The 20826-nt window shown below is 36.0% G+C and overlaps 1 protein-coding gene across 1 annotated transcript in view; it reads left to right on the top strand.

Annotated features, from left to right (window-relative positions):
• Positions 1 to 20826, top strand: part of LOC114667288 (RNA polymerase II elongation factor ELL2) — an 85376-nt gene that overhangs the window by 57432 nt on the left and 7118 nt on the right. The window contains exons 5-10 of the mRNA XM_051920226.1: positions 2466 to 2731; positions 8135 to 8263; positions 8653 to 8763; positions 12079 to 12508; positions 16798 to 16861; positions 19457 to 19628. Coding sequence (XP_051776186.1) covers positions 2466 to 2731; positions 8135 to 8263; positions 8653 to 8763; positions 12079 to 12508; positions 16798 to 16861; positions 19457 to 19628 — 1172 coding nt within the window. The remainder of the gene's footprint in view (positions 1 to 2465; positions 2732 to 8134; positions 8264 to 8652; positions 8764 to 12078; positions 12509 to 16797; positions 16862 to 19456; positions 19629 to 20826) is intronic.

A 20826-nucleotide genomic window follows, 5' to 3' on the forward strand; every position in this document is an offset into this window, starting at 1 on the left:
CGACCCCCCCACAGCACTGCAAGACTCCAGCCTGAGGCTCTCCGAGGATGACATGAGGAAGACTTTTTCCCGAATCAACATCCGCAAAGCACCCAGCCCAGACAGAGTCTCGGGTCGTGTTTTAAAAATATGTTGCGACCAGCTAGCTGCTGTCTTTACGGATATTTTTAACACATCTCTGAGAGTTTCATCTGTCCCCACCTGCTTCAAGCACACAGCCATCATCCCAGTCCCAAAGAAAAATAAAGTAGACTCCCCTAATGATTACTTCCCAGTAGCACTTACTCCCATAGCCATGAAATGCTTTGAGAGGCTGGTGCTAGAACACATCAAGGACATCATCCCTGACAGTCTGGACCCCCTCCAGTTTTCCTACCGTTGCAACAGGACTTCCTCACCAGCAGACCTCAGCAAGTGCGTATTAATGGAAAAACCTCTTCCATCATCACCATCAACACTGGCACCCTGCAGGGCAGTGTACTGAGCGCCCTGCTTTACTCTCTCTACACCCATGACTGCGTAGCTAAGTACAGCTCGAACACCATCCTCAAGTTTGCTGACGATACCACTGTAATAGGTCTGATCAGCGAGGATGTTGAGACGGCCTACAGGGAGGAGGTCAGACTCCTGACAGAATGGTGTCAGGACAACAACCTCACCCTCAACGTTAGTAAAACAAAGGAGATGATTGTGGATTTCCGCAAACAGGCAACAGAGCACAGCCCCATCTACATCGGAGGTGAGGCTGTGGAGCAGGTCAGCAGCTTTAGGTTCCTCTGAGTCACCGTCACTGATGACCTTAAATAGTCAAGTCTCACTGCAGCAGTAGTCAAGAAAGCCCAACAACGCCTCTACTTCCTCAGGAGACTGAGTAAAGCCCGGATGTCCCCCACAACCCTGTGCAGATTCTACAGGTGTACTGTGGAATCCATCCCTAAAGGATGTATCACATCCTGGTACAACAACTGCTCAGTTCAGGACTGCAGAGCTCTGCAGCGTGTGGTGAACACAGCACAGCGGATCATGGGCACACAGCTCCCTGCGATCCAGGACATCCACACTACACGCTGTCTCAGGAAAGTGAACCGTATCAGGCGGGACCCCAGCCACCCTGCACTGTCACTCTTCACCCTCCTCCCATCTGGGAAGCAACTAAAGTCCATTCGGACGCACACCTCCAGGTTCAGGAACAGTTTCTACCCAACTGCAATCAGACTCATGAACAATCAGTAACCTTGTGTCACCTCCACTGCTACCTGCACGTATACTTCTGCCACTGTCTCTATTTATTCATAGGATTCTGGTTTTATTTATTTATTTATTTATATTCATTTATTTATTGTGTGTGGGTTTTTTTTTTTGTGTATGTTCACTGTCTGCGGGGGCACATGCAAGCAAACATTTCATTGTACATGGTACTTGTACACATGACAATAAAGAATTGAATTCAATTCAATTGAAGTTCTCAGACTCTCCCTTAAAGATAGGGTGAGAAGCTCAGTCATCCGGGAGGGGCTCAGAGTAGAGCCGCTGCTCCTCCGCATCGAGTGGAGTCAGATGAGGTGGCTCGGGCATCTGATCAGGATGCCTCCTGGATGCCTCCCTGGTGAGGTGTTCCGGGCATGTCCAACCGGGAGGAGGCCCCGGGGAAGACCCAGGACACGCTGGAGGGACTATGTCTCCCGGCTGGCCTGGGAACGCCTCGGGATTCTCCCGGAAGAGCTAGAAGAAGTGGCCGGGGAGAGGGAAGTCTGGGTATCTCTGCTCAAGCTGCTGCCCCCGCGACCCGACCTCGGATAAGCAGAAGAGGATGGATGGATGGATGGATGAAGTTCTCAAGGGGGAAAAAATCTTTTCAGATTTTTGCATTTCATGACTGTGAAATCACATGCAGAATTTATTTTGCCATCAATTTTGTGAAACCTTATCACATGCAGAATTTATTTTGCCATCAATTTTGTGAAACCTTATACAGAACTAAACTTGTCTCGCTCATCACTATTTCAAACTCTGCACTTAAGGGGGTTTCACTACCAGGTTATCATTTCAGTACACACGTGCATAGAATAAGCTTTGTATAGCTGGTGCTTTACCCTCTGTATACCCTCCTTCATCTAAATATAGGTTCTATCTAATAATGTCAGAATCCATTATTATTGTTATACCTGGTAGACACTCATCTCTCAAGTGACGCACAAGATCAGAATACATTGAATATTGTTTACAATTTTTAGGATAAGCTACTAGTTTATGGTCACATGAGATAGATCTTATACAACAACACAACATTGTCAGGTAATAGATAGATATCCTAACACATCTAATGTAGTGTTTTTTTCCCATGCTGAAAATGTGATATTTTCAAATCAAATTTAGCAGATTTAAGTGTTAACAAATTTTAGGTGTTGCTTGTTCATTTGCTTTTAGTGCCCTTAATCTACTTTTTAATTTCCTTCTGTTTTCAGGTAAATGCATCAAGTTGCAAAAAAAGCAAAGTCTTCCTCCTACTCCTGACAATATTCCTTTTCGGAAACACTCTCCCACTAGCCCAGTGCTAGCAGGAAAGAGGGGAACACTGTCCTCCAGTATTTTGACATCTCGTTCACTTAGAGATCGCATTATTCACCTGTTGGCTTTAAAGCCATACAAGAAGCCTGAACTGATTGTTTGGCTAGAAAGAGACAAAGCCCATGCAAAGGACAAGATGGACTTGGCCTCAGTGTTAGAGGAAGTAAGTTTTCAATCTGCTTTCTGATTACTTTCAAGAAAGTGACACTGTTTTTTTCACAGCCATAATGCTGGTTTTATTAGCAGTTGTATAACTAATACAAATCATAATGAGTTATATTTCTAATGGCAATGATGGATTTCAGTAGGCATTGCACAGTGATCATTTTTTAAAGAGTGCAGTCTATTCAAGAAAAGAAAAATTTTTTGTAGCCTTGCGTGTCAATTCAAGACATGCCATAAGTAGCTACTTTAATGCATCTGTGAAACAATTCCCATGACATTCCAGGCCTCTCTTTCATGTAGATTTCTGAGATGCATTTAAATCATAGAGCTTTTGTGTTTGAATATCTAAATAAGTATGTTTTCCTTACTGAATTACTTAGAGGGTCTTTTATTCTTCTTAGTATTTTCTTTTGCCAAAATATTTAAGGTGAAATTTCTTTTTATTTTTTTCTTTTAGTCATGTATATTGCAGCTGTTGTTTTTGCTTGGTGTGCCTGGTATTTTATACATGTCTCATTTTTAAGATTCATGGTCTTGTTTCCAAATAAATTTAATGATAGATGAAGAAATTTGTTTTGTATACTTGTTTTTTTTTCCCTCTAATATACAGTATGTTTAATGCCTTGTACCTTTTTTGACTGTCTCTCAGACTTAAGCTTGCTTTCTATGGGTGGTGCAAGCCTCTTTTTTTTTTTTCTTGCACATTAATAGATAGCATTAATTGCAGTTTTTTTTTTTTGTAGTATTAAGGATCCGGTGACTGTTTGGCAACAATGAGTTGTGTAATTCTGAGCCTGGTAGAGGGCATTTTTCAAAGTTATGAAATATGTTTAACTGTTGTGCGAACATTTCATAGAGAATTAACTGAAGCTCGGGGTATGTGATATACAGTACTGGTTTTGACTTGAGCCTAACCCCCTGTATATCCTATGACTACTTTAGCTGAGCCTTTTCAAGAAATGAAGGTTATGGTTTAGAAGAGATTTTCAATAAACAGCAGCAAATTTGTAAGCAGCATAGCATTTATCCTGAAACAGAAAATTGAGTTTAAAATGCAGTTTTGTACTTTTGAAATAGACATGGGTTGCTTCCTTAACAGAATTTTGCTGTTGGCTAGATTTGTTATATATCTCCAGTGGGGAGTACTGTAAATGTTTTTGTGCTTTTATTATGGAATAAAAAGCCTCTCCCATTCCATCAGTGGGATTTTGAGTCACGGGATTGGATATGTTTGGGCCAATGTGGTTGTTGGCTCCTTAGAGTGGTGAAAGAGTAATTGTCACTGGTTGTTTATTCCCGTAAATATTTTGTTAAGCAGCCTCCAGACTGATTAAGGGGCCGCAACTTCTTTAATTAAACCCTTGTTACAAATCTCTCAGGAGAGAACGATGCGATAAAGAAGACAGAGGGGGGAGTAGGGCAGCTAGCTGTGTGGGGGGTTGTTGGTGTTCTCAAGTCGCCAGCCTTGTTTTCTGTTTACTTACAGCTTGTTATAGATCGCTCTGTGGCATTACCCCGGTGTCTTCTCTCTCGAGGGATCTTCCAGTGCCTGTACATCACCTACACCTTCATTTTACAAATCAGATGCACTTCTAAGGTGCAATGGGCTTTGTTTATTAAAAATACAGTGTAGTCTTATGGAACGAAGAAAGATAAATATGAAGTTATACCATTTTATAAGCTATTTATAAAAGGAAACATTTTTTATCCCCATGTATACCCTTCTTATTGTGCAGTGGTTGCTAATTAAAGATGTTTAGGAAGGTTGTGATGAAAGTTCAATCAGCTACACTCTTTTCCCCATTACCACCCACCCCAAAATAATCTTCACTTGTATAACTGTGCAACATTGAAACAGGTTTACATTGCCTCCTATATGTCCGTCTTCAGCCGAAAGTTTTACTGGTTTGTATACAGCAGTAACTTGGTCCATCTCTGAGTTAGGAGGCCTTATGGACACACACTTTATGTACAATTTGCACCCACACGTGCAAAAAGCTATGTAAGGAATATATTGGGAAACTGAAAGGATAAGGTCATATTTGAACAAAGGGTGTGTGGTAGGTATCTTTTGAAATTTGAACTTGAAGTGTTCTAATTCAAAATCTAACACAATTCCTAGACATTTACATTTTTGGCTTGTTTCTATCACCAGAGCTTTAATATTTTTGTCTAAAGAATGCAGAGTGTCATTACAGATGTAAATAAAATGTATTTACATTAATGTTAGAGAACACATCATAAGACACTGGTTGTAAACATAAATATTTTTGTGTTAACCTCAGGAGCTCTGACAAGTAAGACTGGAGGCGAACCCAACCCCCGCCTTTTTGTTTTTGTTTTTTTTTTTTTTTAATTATTAGTTTTAAAAAAAAATCTGAAATTAAATAGACTGTGATAGAATGAGAGAGCCACTTTCCCATCCACTGTTGAAGTTTATTTTAAATATCCAGTGGATTTACGTGTTGACTGTCAAAGTAGTTTATTCTAAGAATTACCTCCTAGCACTCAAATGGGTACCCTGAAGCTCTTCCACCACTGACAGAAAAGGTGTTCATTCACCAGTATAGAAGCAGCTGTTAAAACTCAAACGCGGCACTCTTTGAAATGCTGTTGTGACGCTGGTGAAGAACATGCTGATGACTGCATCTTGTTTAGAGGGTTTAAGTCAGTCTGCCTTATTTGTTTGTTTTTTTTTTTCCTCTGAATGGTGTTGGAACTGGAGAATTCACAAAAAAACAATGCTTCAGTGGTGATTTAATGCATAAGTTTTGAAAACATAAAGGTGGCCATTTTTTTTCTCCCGAGGATTGATAGTACAAAGAATTGTGGGTACCGCATTCATGTGTGACTGCAAGTGGATGAATTACTCCAGTTGGTACGATAATATATAATAAAAATGTGAGCAAAAACTACATCTGTAAATGGCTGTCAATGGTGATGCTACAGCACTGCATCAACATGTGTCAAAAAGAAAAATTTTCAGAGGTCATGTCTGGAAATGTTTTGTGTTCTTGCAGGAAAATTTCAGCATGTGAATGCTGGAATCAAACTTTTTTAAAAAAAAAAAAATAAGCAAAGCACTCACACAGGCTCACAGCACAACCTTTAAGTCCTGTAAGTTGTGAGGTGAGGCCTCCATGGATTGCACCTGTTTTCCCTGCACATCCTACAGATGCTCAATCAGATTGAGATTTTTGTTCTTTGGATGCCAAGTCAACATGTTGAATGCTGTAATTTTCCTCAAACCATTCCTGAACAATTTTTGTAGTATGTCAGGGCATATTATAAGGCCACTGCCACCAGGGAATACCGTTGCTTTGAAGGGGTGTAGATTGTTCACAACAATCTTTAGGGAGGTGGTCTGTGTCAAAATAACATCCACATGAATGCCAGGACCCGAGGTTCCCATAGACAATTGCTTATGCCTGTTATTGCTTATCTATGTGTACAAATCCAGAATTAGACAACAAACTGGATTGTAATTACCCGTTGTCAGTTAATTGTAGCCAAGAAGACTGCATTACATTCAATAACATACCATTCAAATACATGACATGTGCCTTTATTACATTCCTCACTTGTTAGGGGCTACAGTAATGTACTTTGTTTTCAAAAACCAAACCAATGACACAAATTTTGTTTGCAGATTCATATTGAAGTATGCTGTTTTACATGTTCAGCTAATTGCTTGCCTTGGTGATTATGTGTTCCTGTTAAGACAGTATGTGTTGCATTATTTAGAGGATTTGCTAAGTGTTTCAAAGCATTGAAAAAGTACATTTTATTTTGGTATTGACAACAAATAGGGCAGTTCATTTCATCACCAGTGTAGACAAGCCAAATAGTGACTTTGTTTGAAACGTCTAGATTTTTACTTGCTACAGCTGTCCTGTATGCCTAACAGTGAATGTGTGTGTGTGTGTGTGTGTGTGTGTGTGTGTGTGTGTGTGTGTGTGTGTGTGTGTGTGTGTGTGTGTGTGTGTGTGTGTGGTTCCTCCATGATCCTGAACTGAATATGCCAGTTAGGATATGGATTGATGTTTGCAGGACATACATCTTTTTATGTCTTCATTTTTATCAGAGAATAGATTTAATCTCCTCTTAGAAATTTTTGACACTACAAGTTAAGCAATTATAGCTCACATCTAATCAGTCAGTCATTGCTCTGTCAAAGCACATGATCTGTTTTCGGAGCTAAGTTCATAATAAAATAAAAGTGGCAATAACGAAAGCTTAAGTGTGTATTTTTGGTTTAAATAATTAGCAATTGCCACAATTGCACACTGAAGTTCTGCTACCTTGAACTCAAAGCCCTTTTCAGGCTTGACTTAAGATAGTTTTTCTGTTTGATATGTGTTAATGCACTGCTGCATCATCACTACTTTGTGCCACTTTGTATGTAGTTTTTAGTTATATTTTACTTGACTATTTGTATCTCTTGTGAAGTAGTTCATCTACTTGCAGTGATGAATGAGTGCATTACCGTCTTTCATTCTGTATGTGACACTATAGAAAAAGTTAGTAACATTCCAGTTTTGGAATTTTAGTATCGACTTGGTACCAAAAAAATCAGTTCTTGTGACATCCTGCAAATCCATTAATATTTTAAGTGTAAATCTACTGATACTGAAAGATTAAGTGAACATCATCAATATGTAAAAAATGAGACCTACCACAAGTGGTGAAGCAGTGATATAGGAAAGTGCAGAAGCGCAGTTCAGTGACGCTTCGTAGTACACCATGCTAAAACTATTGCTCCTTTAGAGGGAGGGAGTATCATATACAGTCACTCAAAATGATCATGTAAATCACAGATGACTTTCTGAGCAAATCCATTCTGTTTGAAAACTAATAACATTCTCTGGAAACAAAAAAAAAATGCAATAATGCAAAAAAGTATTGTGACATTTTAGCAAAAAAAAAAATGGTTTGCCCCTGCCAGTAGATTCAAATTTAATTGCAAGGGGATAAAACATTACTGAAATTGGTCAGGTCTGTAATAATTTTAAACTCTCAATTTGTTGCAAGTTAACTCATAGTTTGAAATTTAGTTTTCTGATTACATTGAGTTGTTAAACTGATTGTGCATGTTGGGAATGAATTTCCACCAGTATTGTCTTTATTGTAATTTTGTACAGTATTTTTATTTGTTAGGATTAGAGTAATTTTAGAAGCGACTGTCTGGTATATCAATGTGTCATTTGTCTTTTCCATGAATTGTTGCATCATTTAATTTTTTTCCTTTCTATTCCAGCTAATGTAAAAATTGCCATTTAAAAATAGGTAATCATCCAACATCTAAGCCTATAATTAGCCAATTACAAGGCACTGTTAATAACTATTAATTTCATTTTTTTTAACATTTTTATAATAAACACTTGTTACACCATATCTGCAGGTGGCAAAGCTCAACCCTAAAGATAGCAGCTACTCTTTAAAGGATGAGTTATTTAGACATGTGCAAAAGGACTGGCCTGGATATTCTGAGGAAGACAAGCAGCTTCTTCACAGACTACTCTTAAGGCAGGTTTTCTTGCTAATGGGAAATATTCTTTTCTTGTGATCTTGATACAATTCTAAGATTTTAGCAGAGTGACATTCTAATTAACTTTAAGATAGAACTGATTGTGACTATAATAAAATAAGCTATTTTCTATAAAGTAACAGTTTATTTTTTTGACTTTTTAAAATCCGTACTTACATCTATTTCAATTTTCCTTTTAATGCTTTAGGAACTTAATCGTAAGTTTAAATTTTAAATAGCCAAAACTATGTGAATCTTTCCAGAGTACCACAATGTAAAAGCTATTAAAGCTTACAAATGCATTAAGAAACACAGTTGTAAAAGCATCCCCATTCTGATTTGATTATATGCTAGGGAAATATTTTCCGTTTATCTGTTTGTGTTGCAGGAAGCTGCCAACTCTGAACATGAACCAACCTAAAAATAATCCATCAAATATGTCTTTCCAGAAGCTTTCTGGTGATTCCCCTTCACATGCCAGCCCAGTCAGTAGCATTTCAGTGGTAAGTAAATTTTACAGTCAAGCAAATATTTTTTTTTTTTTACTGAATGGAATTTGGTGCTCTGTTTTTGAGATATTTTCAAATATTGCAAAACATCTGTACAAAACTGTTGCTTCCCTTTCTAAGATTAGAATTTGTAATGTAAGGCTAACAGACTGAAATGGAATTTGGTTTTCTATCATAGTTGGTGGGCTTTAAGCGCTAATTCACTAGTTAGTTTTGTCATTATTCTGCTTTCAGTCCTTTATTTATTTATTTCACTGGGAAACGCATTTTTTTTGTTGAGTTAAATCTTACACTTGTTTTTTACTAATTCTTGGGCGGTGAATCCAGAAATGACCCCAGTTTTTTGCTATCACATCCAGTTTTTACGATACAGGGTACCCTCTATTTTTGTCAAAAAACATACAAATTTTACATACAATGAAAAAATAATTAAATAATAACTTGAATGTACTGTTTATTTAAATTTCTTTTGTTCATACAAAGGATTTATTGTTACTCTATGATATTTTTTTTACAGTAAAACATTTGAAAATTAATCGGGTAAGCGGTTAAGGTAAAAAATGTACGCTTATAGCTTTTCCTGGAGTGTTCAGTGTTAGGACAATCCCGCCGGATGCTCCAACAATAGTCAGCCATCATATGTACATCCCATCTACCCTGATACCGTCCTTCCATGACCCTCAGATCTTGGTGGAATCGTTCACCTTGCTCATCACTGACTGCACCAAGGTTTTCCGGGAAGTTAGAAAGATGGCTATGCAGAAAATACACTTTGATGCTCATATTGTAACCAAGCATTTTGTAGCTCTCCAAGAGTTTCTGGACAGTTTCTATGTAATTATTTGCTTGTGTGTTTCCAAGAAAGTCCTTGACAATGGTTTTGAATGATAACCAAGCATTCTTTTTGACTTCTGACATTGACCTGATGAAATGTTCATCTTTGATGAGCTGCCAAATCTGTGGACCATCAAACACACTGGCCTTTATTTTTTCAAATTACAAGCTAGGAAATGCCAAAATTAGGTACTTGAAACAGTCTCCTTCAGTTGGCAAAGTTTTAACAAACTGCTACATCAGACCCAGTTTCATGTGCAGAGGCGGGAATAGAATATTTTTTATATCAACAAGTGGCTCATGTAGAATGTCTGGATCGCCTGGTTTTAGGGCAGATCTTGGAGGCCAATTCCTTTCCACCCAATGCCTCTCATTAGCTCTGCTGTCCCACATGCACAGATAACAGGGATACTTGGTGTATCCGCGTTGCTGACCAATAAGGAAGCATACCATTTTAAGGTCAACACAGATGACCCAATTGTGTTAGTGATATTGCAACAATATTCTTCACAAAGAGAAACTGAATGGCCAATTGGGACTGACCCAAATATATTGCCATTGTGAAGGAGGACACACTTTAAGCTCCGCTTTGAGCTATCGATGAATAGTCGCCATTCAGTTGAGTTATAGACTGGAATTCCCAATTCCTCCATTAAACCAGGTATGTTATGGCAATACACAAAGCCACTGTCAGTTGTAAAGTACTGCAGAAATGCAATTTCTCTGGTTCGAAAGTATGATACCTTCATTCCTTTTTCAAGTAAGTTTTTTCACACGCAGTCTTGATGCTAGGAGTTCTGAAGCCTTCTTCGATAGTCCCAAATCACGTGCCAAATCACTCAACTAATGCTGATCAAATCCCTTACGAACAGAGTCCCCTTCAGTTTCAAACTCTTCACCTAGTTCATCACCCTAATCATGTTCTTCAAGAGAGGGTAGTGTAACGATAACCAGCACTGGGATTTCATCTGAATGAGCCACTGGGCGTATAGCCGATGGTAGACTAGGATACTCTGTTACATTTATTTTTCTTGTTATATCCAGAAGTTTTCACTATACAAAAGTAACAGTCACTGAAATGATCTCCTGGCTCTTGCCAAACCATAGGTATACCGAACGGCATCTTATCACGTGTTCCCTTTGTCCACATCCGTAAACCCTCAACACACCGTTTGCACACCTTATGAGGGGCTCAAGACTTATCTTGATCACCAAGTTTAACTTTGGAATATGCCAAATAGGCTTGCTCTACAAATGTGCTGATGTTCGCCCTTTGACTGTGAATGGTGAAACTGCCACAGATTTAACAAAATGAATCATGGTTGTTTAGGCACTTACGACGACAAACAGCAGAGCCAGACATGATCTGAAAGAAAGGAAATAGGTGTGTAAGTAGAAAAATAGATTTTGCTTATTCACTATGTAGAGCAGGGGTAGGCAACGTCGGTCCTGGAGTGCCACAGTATGTGCAGGTTTTTGTTCCAACCCAGTTCCTTAACGAGAACTCAATTATTGCTGATGAAGCACATATTGCTTAAGTGACATTTTAATGCTTCATTTTAGTGGTCTCGCTTGTTAAGGTTCTCCAACCTTAATTGCTTATTTCAATCTTAAACTGCTGCATTCAGTGTTTTAATTGCTCCTTATTAGCAATAAGATGTAAAAGACAAAGCAGCCAGCAGTTCTCCAGCTAGCTTTTTTCCAATTACATCTGTGTGTGTTCATCATGCACTGTTTGATTTAATAAAACACTTAATAGAAAAATGTGACAGACTGAAAATGATCTGTTTTAGGCATCAAATCATTTGGATGATATCCTTGGAAAGGAAAAAAATCTACGATATAAAAGCCTTACATTGCACAGACTAACAAGCCATAAAATTAAATAAGGTCTGAGATTGGCAATGATTGGTTTCTAATTAAGCAATTGGGTTGAATGAAAACCTGTGGCCACTGCGGCTCACCAGGACCGACATTGCCTACCCCTGTTTTACATCTTATTGCTAATAAGGAGCAATTAAAACACTGAATGCAGCAGTTTAAGATTGAAATAAGCAATTAAGGTTGGAGAACCTTAACAAGCGAGACCACTAAAATGAAGCATTAAAATGTCACTTAAGCAATATGTGCTTCATCAGCAATAATTGAGTTCTCGTTAAGGAACTGGGTTGGAACAAAAACCTGCACATACTGTGGCACTCCAGGACCGACGTTGCCTACCCCTGATGTAGAGCAGCGCACAACCTCTGACCACAGTCTTGCATGTAAATGAATAGCCTATACAAATCCACGCTATAGTAATCACACTAATATAAGCGGTAGAGAAAAAACCTGACGTGATAGAAGAAAACTAACTGCACTTTCAGAATCAGCATACCTATTTTAGTATAAATAAGCTTAAAAATTGAAGTCAACAAAAATTTTTTTCAAAATTGTTCCCCAGTGTTATTTATTGTTGCTTTTTTTTCCCCTCAGAAACGCATTTTGTCATCAGAAACATCGCATAACCAAGTGAATAAGAAACAGAAGGTACTGGAATCGCCTCAGCTACCCCCAGATTGCCTATCCAGCCCTCCTCCTACTCATTGCACTACTGCCTCTTCTGTGTCCAGTTTTCTGCGAAGGGCGGACTCTGCTTCAGAAAGCCAAAACAGCTTTTTACCATCTCATCAGTACAGCAACTCTGGTGTTAACCAGTCACCTAGAAAGACTGAAGGAGACCTGAAGCAAGCACATTATAACTCATTACGAACTTCATATTCCCATAAGGATGAAAGTTCTGCCATTTCTCAGCACAAAAAGAAAAAATCCAAAAAGCACAGAGATAAGGAGAGACAACCCTTGAAAGAAGGAGAATCTAGTGAATGGGAGGAAACTAGTCCTGACCTAAAATATAGAATAGAAGGTGGGAGTTCTTTATTTTTTTATTTATTTATTTTTTTTTTTAACTTGCTGTCCATCTCTAAATTTATCTAGCATTTCTCTCTACCCTTATGGAAAACAGCTTATCTTCTGTGTTGGAGATGGTGTGTGAGAGATTGAACAACAGTTTGGAATTTGTGTTTTATATATATATATATATATATATATATATATATATATATATATATATATATATATATATATACATATATATATATATATATATATATATATATATATATATATATATATATATATACATATATATATATATATATATAAATATATATATATACATATATATATATATATATATATAAATATATATATATATATATATATATATATATATATATAATATATCGTTCTTGGTGATGAGATAATGTTAACATTTTTGATATGTATCAAACACTTTCATTAAACTCTGAGATCCTTAGGGACACTGTATAATATTTGACTAGTTTAAGTATATTTTCTACAGAACCTGAATCTCCAGAATTTTTTTACAATCTTTGACTGCAGAAAAGGCAGTTGATACAGCTAAATGGGTATATATTTTTACCACATTTTGCAAATCTAGGTTTTCTCCAATATTTCAGGGTTTAATTACTTTATAATAGTCCAGACTCCTGAGTCCATAATAGTAGTAAGAGCACTGAGTACTTCAGATTAGAACACAGAACCAGACAGCAGTGTCCCTTTTTTACCAGTGCTCTTTGCTTTTGAAATTGAACCACTTTCTATTTATTTCCGGAAGCAGTCATTTTGTCCATAGATAAAAATAATCATAAAGGAAGGACTTTGATCAAATATACAGTGCCCTCCATAATATTTGGACAAAAACACATTTTCTTGATTTACCCCTCTGCTGCACAGTTTATAATTTCAAATCAAACAATTTAGGTGTGATTAAACTGCACATGTCTTTATGTTGAGATTATGGTGCTTTATATCTGAGACCCATATTCATATAGGCCATTAATACTTTACAGGCTAAGAAAATGTCATGATATTTCTGGGATTCAGAATTAGTTTGAATAGAAGTGTGCTTTTTCCTGTGAATTTTCTGCCATGTCAGGCCACACTAAATAACATTTTGTTGATTGTATTTAAACAGTTTAATTACCAAGGAATTATTATTGCTATAGAAGGAAATATAAATATCTCTGTGAACACAACTTCAGTAGTAACATGGAAAACATTAGGCAAGGTGTTAATAGATCGTCTTCACTTTATTTTAGCTAAGAGAATCAATATTTTCAAAATGAATATCTTTCCAACTGCGGTGGGTTGGCACCCTGCCCAGGATTGGTTCTTGCCTTGTGCCCTGTGTTGGCTGGGATTGGCTCCAGCAGACCCCCGTGACCCTGTGTTCGGATTCAGCGGGTTGGAAAATGGATGGATGGATGGATATCTTTCCAAAGCGTCTATATCTGTTTCAGAGCATGTCTATATACTTCAGCAAGACATTCTTTAAAAAGTTAGACTCAATTGTAAAACCATTTATCTGGATCTCCAAAATGGTCATACTTTAAAAAGGAGGCTAGACGACAAATATTTGTGCAATAAAATGTTGGAAATTGGCTGTGGTCCATGAATTTATACTTACTTGGTTAGCATTGGAAAGGCAATCATGTCCTGATTCATCCTTGTGTGCTGTTTTGTATGCTGTGGTCAACACTAATTATCGTCCCATTTACCAGCAACCCAATTTATTAAAAGATGTCAGAAAAAATGTAGGACCCATAAAAGCTCCTTGTTGTTGCTCCTATACATTATAATTGTCTGCTTCGGTCTTCTTTAACTTACACAGTTTTCAGACTTTGGGAATTGTGATATTTAGATATATTAATACTGTATTTGCATCTTTTGTACTATTAAGTTCCAAATTTAGTCTTCTAGTGAAAACTTTTTTTCTATGTACAAGTTAGAAAACTTTTCTCATCTAGCTGATCTCCAGAGTGTATTAAAAAATGTCAATGAATTTACCCATTAATAATTTTAGATAATGATGGGGAAAGCTCTTGTTAGAAAGGTGGGTGAGTTTTCTGAATAGTTTTTGAAACATACTGTTGTGCCAGTTATGTTATTTTCATTTGTTTGGCTGATTTGTGTTTTATTTAGATGTTTTGTTTCTGAATAAAATGAATTAATTTATGTTTAAAATAAACAAACACAAAAGTTCTTCTCAGTCCTCATAGTGCTATAGGTCCAGGGGATACCATTGTGGTTTGGGGTGCATTTTCAAAGCTGTCCATTTCACAAATGAAAATGTAAGCTAACCATCTAACCATTTAAAATATTTAAAAAAAAATGTTGACCCTGTAAGTGATGTCTAAAAATACAGTAGATCTATAAAACACTATGCAATATATTGTATAGTGTATCTAGAATATTGTAGGTTTATTCGGTCAATATAATGCTAGAATTGGTGCTAGGTAAAACAAGCAAATGTCCTTTTACATTACAGTATCAATGTTTGCCTACAGATGAACAGATCTGAAAAAGTTATGTTACATTACATTTAATTTGCATTCGAATGATGAATTATGATGTGTCAGCCTTATGCTGTGACCCTTCAAATGTTCTGGGGAGTGTAGTCAAGCATTCACAAAGGAAAAGTCTGATTTTTCTTATTCAGCCAAAATCTAGCACTTTAATTGATAACAACAGCAGAAAGTGTCCCAACTAAAAATCCAAGTAGGCTGTTCCTGAGAATGGTCTGCAAATATGGGCACAGTTACAATTTGAAAAAATTCTTGAAATAGGCAATAGCAGCATCCACAGCAGTGCAAAACTATCTCTTCTGTCTTTCTTAGCTTAAAGATTTACACTAGGTAGCACAGATTGAAATGCCATTTCGAGAGATCTTTTTAGGAAGTTATCCAGAGGTGGTATGGGCATCTATAATAAAGGGGTACTTCAATTTTCATGCAAGTAGTAGAAGCATATTTAAGCTTTCTCTTTTTTCCTTATTAACTTAGTAAATACTGTTTTGAAACCGAACATTAGAAGAACATTCTAACTTGCAAGTGAGCCAATAAAAAGGGAATTTTTTTTTGTTACTTATTTAACCTTAAAACTGGGCAATTAATTTAAAGGAAAAAATAGATGAGAACTTGTCAAACTGCCAGTATTTCCTGAAAATAACAAAGCAGTCAAGGGCTTGCTTCCTGTCCACAGTACACAGAGAAAAAAAACACACAATTTTACCTTTAGTAAACAACAGTTTTGAGTTTTTGCATTTACAGTTACTGAAAATATTACCAGATTAAGATTCCAGTGTTTTACCTCATCAGTATTGCTTTTTTAGTTTAACTCTGATTTTTTTCTGCCTATAATGTATACAGTATATGCTTTTAAGGTATCCCTGATGCAGTGGCTGAGATATAAACTATATATACTGCATATACTGTAGTTGTGGATATGGTGGAGTTAAATATGCTGTAATCTAATTGGCCGTCCCAACATTCCATTCAGCTTAAATGCCATCAAATACATTTTGGGGTGGAAGAGGGAAGAGAAGAAAGCACTGTGCAATTGTTGAAGACAGCTTTATGTTGTTTTATTTATTTAATATCCAGGCGCCCATTTGAAATTTCTGGCTAATTCAGATTTAATTAGAACACACCGTTTTTTTTTAACATACTGCAGTGACTTTGGATGTATAATGGTCGTCCTATTAATTAGCTGCTTGTTTAACATCTAATATGTAACCTGTCCTGGTGAATGTTTTAGATATCTTTTTTGGCAGAGACTGCTGGCGGTTTTTGGCCACTGATTAGAAAAATATGTAGAATATACAGTATGAAACTTGTGCTAAGTTATAACTGGAGGACTACTAAATAATGCTGTTTACTAATTGCTTTATAAAGTGTTTTACATTGTGTACTTTTTTATGAAGTGCATGTAACAAGATACAAATGTTATGTATTTTATTTCTATTTCACTGTTCTATTCAGTTTCACTGAAATTTGCATTATTGGCATAGTTTATTTATCAGTACCAGAATAGTAACATGAAAGACAAAGTAAACTAATATCCTAATATTTACCAGGAAAATGTCTGTTAAACAAAAAAAAAAGTTGTAATCTTGTTCTTGTGCATTTTGCATTTTGATTGGCTTTACCTGGTTTAAAATATAGCTGTTCTGTGAACTCTTCCAATTGAAAATAGGTGTTCAGTTGACCTTCATAGTGTAGTACATGAGATGACATTTTCCACATTCACAACATTTTGTAATGACCTTGGTTAATTTCTGTTTTTCAAAAGAGCATGAGAAAGCAAGCCCTCTGTCCACTCCTACATCTCCTTCAGAAATGACTGATTATTTAATGTAAGTATCACTAAGCCCTCCTTGTGGTTTTATTTGCAGAATTGTTGTGACTTCTTTTAATCTAGGAAGTTGGATTAGTTTATTTTTTCTATTTTATAATATGACACAGTCAGGCAAATGTCTTCTTTGGCAACTGTCATAACTGAGTTATCCTATGCTGTGAGTATTTTTTGTTTCAAGTCTTGAAATTCATCTAGTTGTATTGAAATGGGTTCATGTGTTTGCTGGAAATCATATTTTTGTTACTCTCTATGGTCAGGTTCTTTCTATTACTTTCAGGTGAGGTAGATTAGTCAGTCTCAAAGAAATTGCCTTGAAATAGAAGTAAGCATTACCACTCCACAGACAAATGTGCATGGCATAATGTTTGCAGAAAGTTATAGGTGCTCTTGTAATAAAATATATTGTAATTCAAATGAGATAATCTTATAGGTTTTCTTACTTTTCCCCGTCATTCCATTTTCTCGTATGACTATGATGTTCCTGTTGAACTTGTGTTGAAATAAACCCATAAAACCAAGCACATCTCTCTATTATAAAAAAAAAATCCTGGAGAGAAACAGTAGGGCGTTGAGACGCGATCTTCACATTGAGATCACGGAAGACAGTTAAAAGATCCGCTAGGACCTTAAACATGAGACATTGTGCCAAGAGATTGACCCAGGACCATCTGGTGATGATGTAGAACATGAGATTCTTGCAAGACATGCCCTACTTACAATCAATATCGAATAAGACAACGGGGCAGCAAAACATTCAGTCTTGTGTGAGGGATTTGAGCACACACAGATCCAGGGTCTCAGTGCATATAAAGCGTATAAGGACAATATGTTATAAATGAAACGTCGACGACTAAGCAAAGAAGAAAGCAGCGCGGAGAAAAGAGACTCAAATGCGTTGGAGAGAAAAAAGAGCAAAAAAGAAAAAATAATCTAGGTGCAAATTCAGAAAATAAGGAAAGTAACTCTCAGCCCGCAACAAGTGGAATTGAAACAAAGCACGTCCAATCAGGCTTAGAATTAAAAGATTAAGTAAAAGATAAAGTAGAACTTTATAAACATGTTCATAAATATTGGCGCTATATACATGCAGAGCAGATTATGAAAGCAGTGGAATTCGAAACGCTCAAAAAAAAAAATGTATGCGCAATACAAATGTGGAGAAAGTTAAAGAATATGAAAGTAGGAAAATCAGAAAGTATAAAAAAAAGAAAGTAAAGATCGCAGTAGCACAAACGGAAATTATTACTCGAAAAAGGGAAAATAATCACCACGGACCAGGTGTCATTGAAAAAAAAAAAGCAGGACAAAGCGAGGTCAGAAATAAAAGACAGTAGAAAACAGAGTAAAACGTCATAAAGAGGTTACAAAACAAAGGGGCCAAACACATGCAGAGCAGTTTAGAGATAATGAAAACTGGAATTCAAAAGACTCAAAAAAAAACGTAGGCGCGAAACACATGTAGAGCAAGATACAGAATATGAAAGCAGAAAAAAAACGACAGTGTCAAAAAAAGAAAGTAAATATCGCATTAGCACAAAAAAAAGAGAAATTATTACTTGGAGAAATAACTAAGAGGCGAATAGAGATCGAATATATGGACACAGGTGATGTGTCATAAGTATGTAAATATTGTAAGGCTTTGAAGTTTTAAGTCAGAGAATTTCAAAAACGTGTTTGACCTTACATGCATTTATTGGTTACGTTGCAAAAAAAATTATTAACTGCTGATGATGTAGATCGCTTGGTCTGTGCTGAAATTCCAAACAGAGAAACCTATCCTGAATTATGGTACAAAGTCATTAAACACGTCTCACTGACCTCATTTAAAAGATTCAGCATATTAGGACTTGAAAGATTCCAAATTTGTTTTTACATAAGTTCTGAAATAAAAGTGAAACTAATGAAATAGCAACAATTCAAAGAAAAAAAAAAATCTTAAAAGTGTGTATCCAGAAAACCAAACACGGGGGTTGGCGAGCGAAGCCCCCTAGTTAGTAAAAAGGAAAAAAAAATCTTGCACACATACTTTTGTGGTTTATTAATTACCATCCTGAGAAATATTTCAAGAAGGTATTACAGCAAGGATCACAAAGGATGATTACTTGCTAAACTACGTACGATGTTTATTTACTGCTTCATGCAGTTTACCTACTACAAAACCCATTTTCGCCTCCCTGCAGTTGCTGTATCTGCAGTTTAATATTTTGTTATTTGTTGTTTATTATATTATGTTTATACAGCAGCTTCTTTGAAGTGTTTCAGTCAATCATTGTAGTCTGAGTTTCCTCTAAACTTTAGGAACTGCTTATTCAACAGCTTAGTTAAAATAGGTTTGTTTATGTATTTATTTATTGAGTATACAAGACACATTGACAACATTTTTTCAAATATTAATTTATGCACAGATTTTAGAGAACAATTTTATGTCTTACTTTTAAATATAAAGTATAATCTGATATGGTATTCACTTTTTTGGTAAATCCTTGGGTTTAATGTAATTGAGGCTTCAGTTACCAGCCTGAAAAATAATTTTAAACATAGTAAAAATTCAGTTATCCTTTGCTTTTGTTAATTCAAATTATTTTGATTGCAGCAAATACATTACAATAACATCTGAGAAGCAACGGCAGGATTACAAAAGTGATTTTTGTGCAGAATACGATGAATACAGAGACCTACATTCAAGGATAGGCAATGTAACAGAAAAATTTGTTCAGCTTGGTTCCCAAATAAAAACTCTCTCTCCAGGTACTAAGGAATATAAGGTAGGTCTTCAGATAAACTTCACTGTATTTTATGTTATTTTAAGTTAAATATGCTTCACGGTGCAACAGTATATTGTTTGTGTTGGTATATTCTCCGGCACTTCTACACTTTTATCTTTTACTCTTTATTCTTGTTTTGTGAATACTTTTAAAAAACGGTGGTGTAATATGTCATAAGAGCAAAATCTTCACAATATTACATGTGGTATCTTTTAAAAATGCTTTAAATTTTTGTTTAACAACTTTTATCTTCAAAGAGACCATAAACTGATATAACAATACCACTTAAGCGATATCCTGCTTTGGCTGCAATAAAAAGCTTGAATACACCTGCCTTAGTGCATGGGAGCAGTGCGCTTTTTTTGTATTTCATTCCACCTTTTTTTTTTTTTTAAATCAGAACTGCAATATACCACAAGATGGCAGCAAACCTAAAGCATCCTTTTTGTATTTTGAACATCCCAGATTACATTTGCTTTTGCTATTTCACAGCATGAAATTCAGGTTAATCATAAACATTACTCTTAAATTGATTTGGGGAATTTCTCCCTTTATTCCAAGATAAATGTAGGCGAAAAATGTAGGTAGTGTAGCTCTGCAAGTCCAGTATCTTAATGTTGAAAAAGAATTATGCAGAAAACCACTGTGTAAAAGTGCATATTATTTTAAGACTAAATGCACATTCAGCTTATATAAATTGATATAAAGTGCACTTCCATTCAGAAGCTCAGAAAAGTATACAAATTTAAATAAAAAGTAAAATAATTGATAAAAACACAAGTGACAAAGCATAGAAGCACCCTGCCAAACTTGGCACATGTCAAAAAATACAGAGAAATATTCAAAAATATATATCTTGTCATATTAGTCACATTTGCAAACCCAACAGTATTTACTATAATGAGTGTCAACACTGAAATTTGCCAAGAACTGAACTAGTTATTCTTAGTTCTATGTATTACCCAAAATTAATAAAAATTCATTTTAATGCCGACTGAATGGAAGGGTGTGATCTGTTTTGAGTCCATTATTTATACAATCCTAAACATGCATAAATAAATAAAGTCAGATAAAATAAATATTGAATTTTTTTTTTCTCTAGAGTTGGAGACTTGTTCAGAATCACATAGGAATTGATTGGTAGGAAGTCAGTAGGACAGCTTGTGGGTTAAACGCCTTAACCATTACACCACAATTA

Source organism: Erpetoichthys calabaricus, chromosome 17, assembly GCF_900747795.2.
Source record: "Erpetoichthys calabaricus chromosome 17, fErpCal1.3, whole genome shotgun sequence".
NCBI classification, from domain to species: Eukaryota; Metazoa; Chordata; class Cladistia; order Polypteriformes; family Polypteridae; genus Erpetoichthys; species Erpetoichthys calabaricus.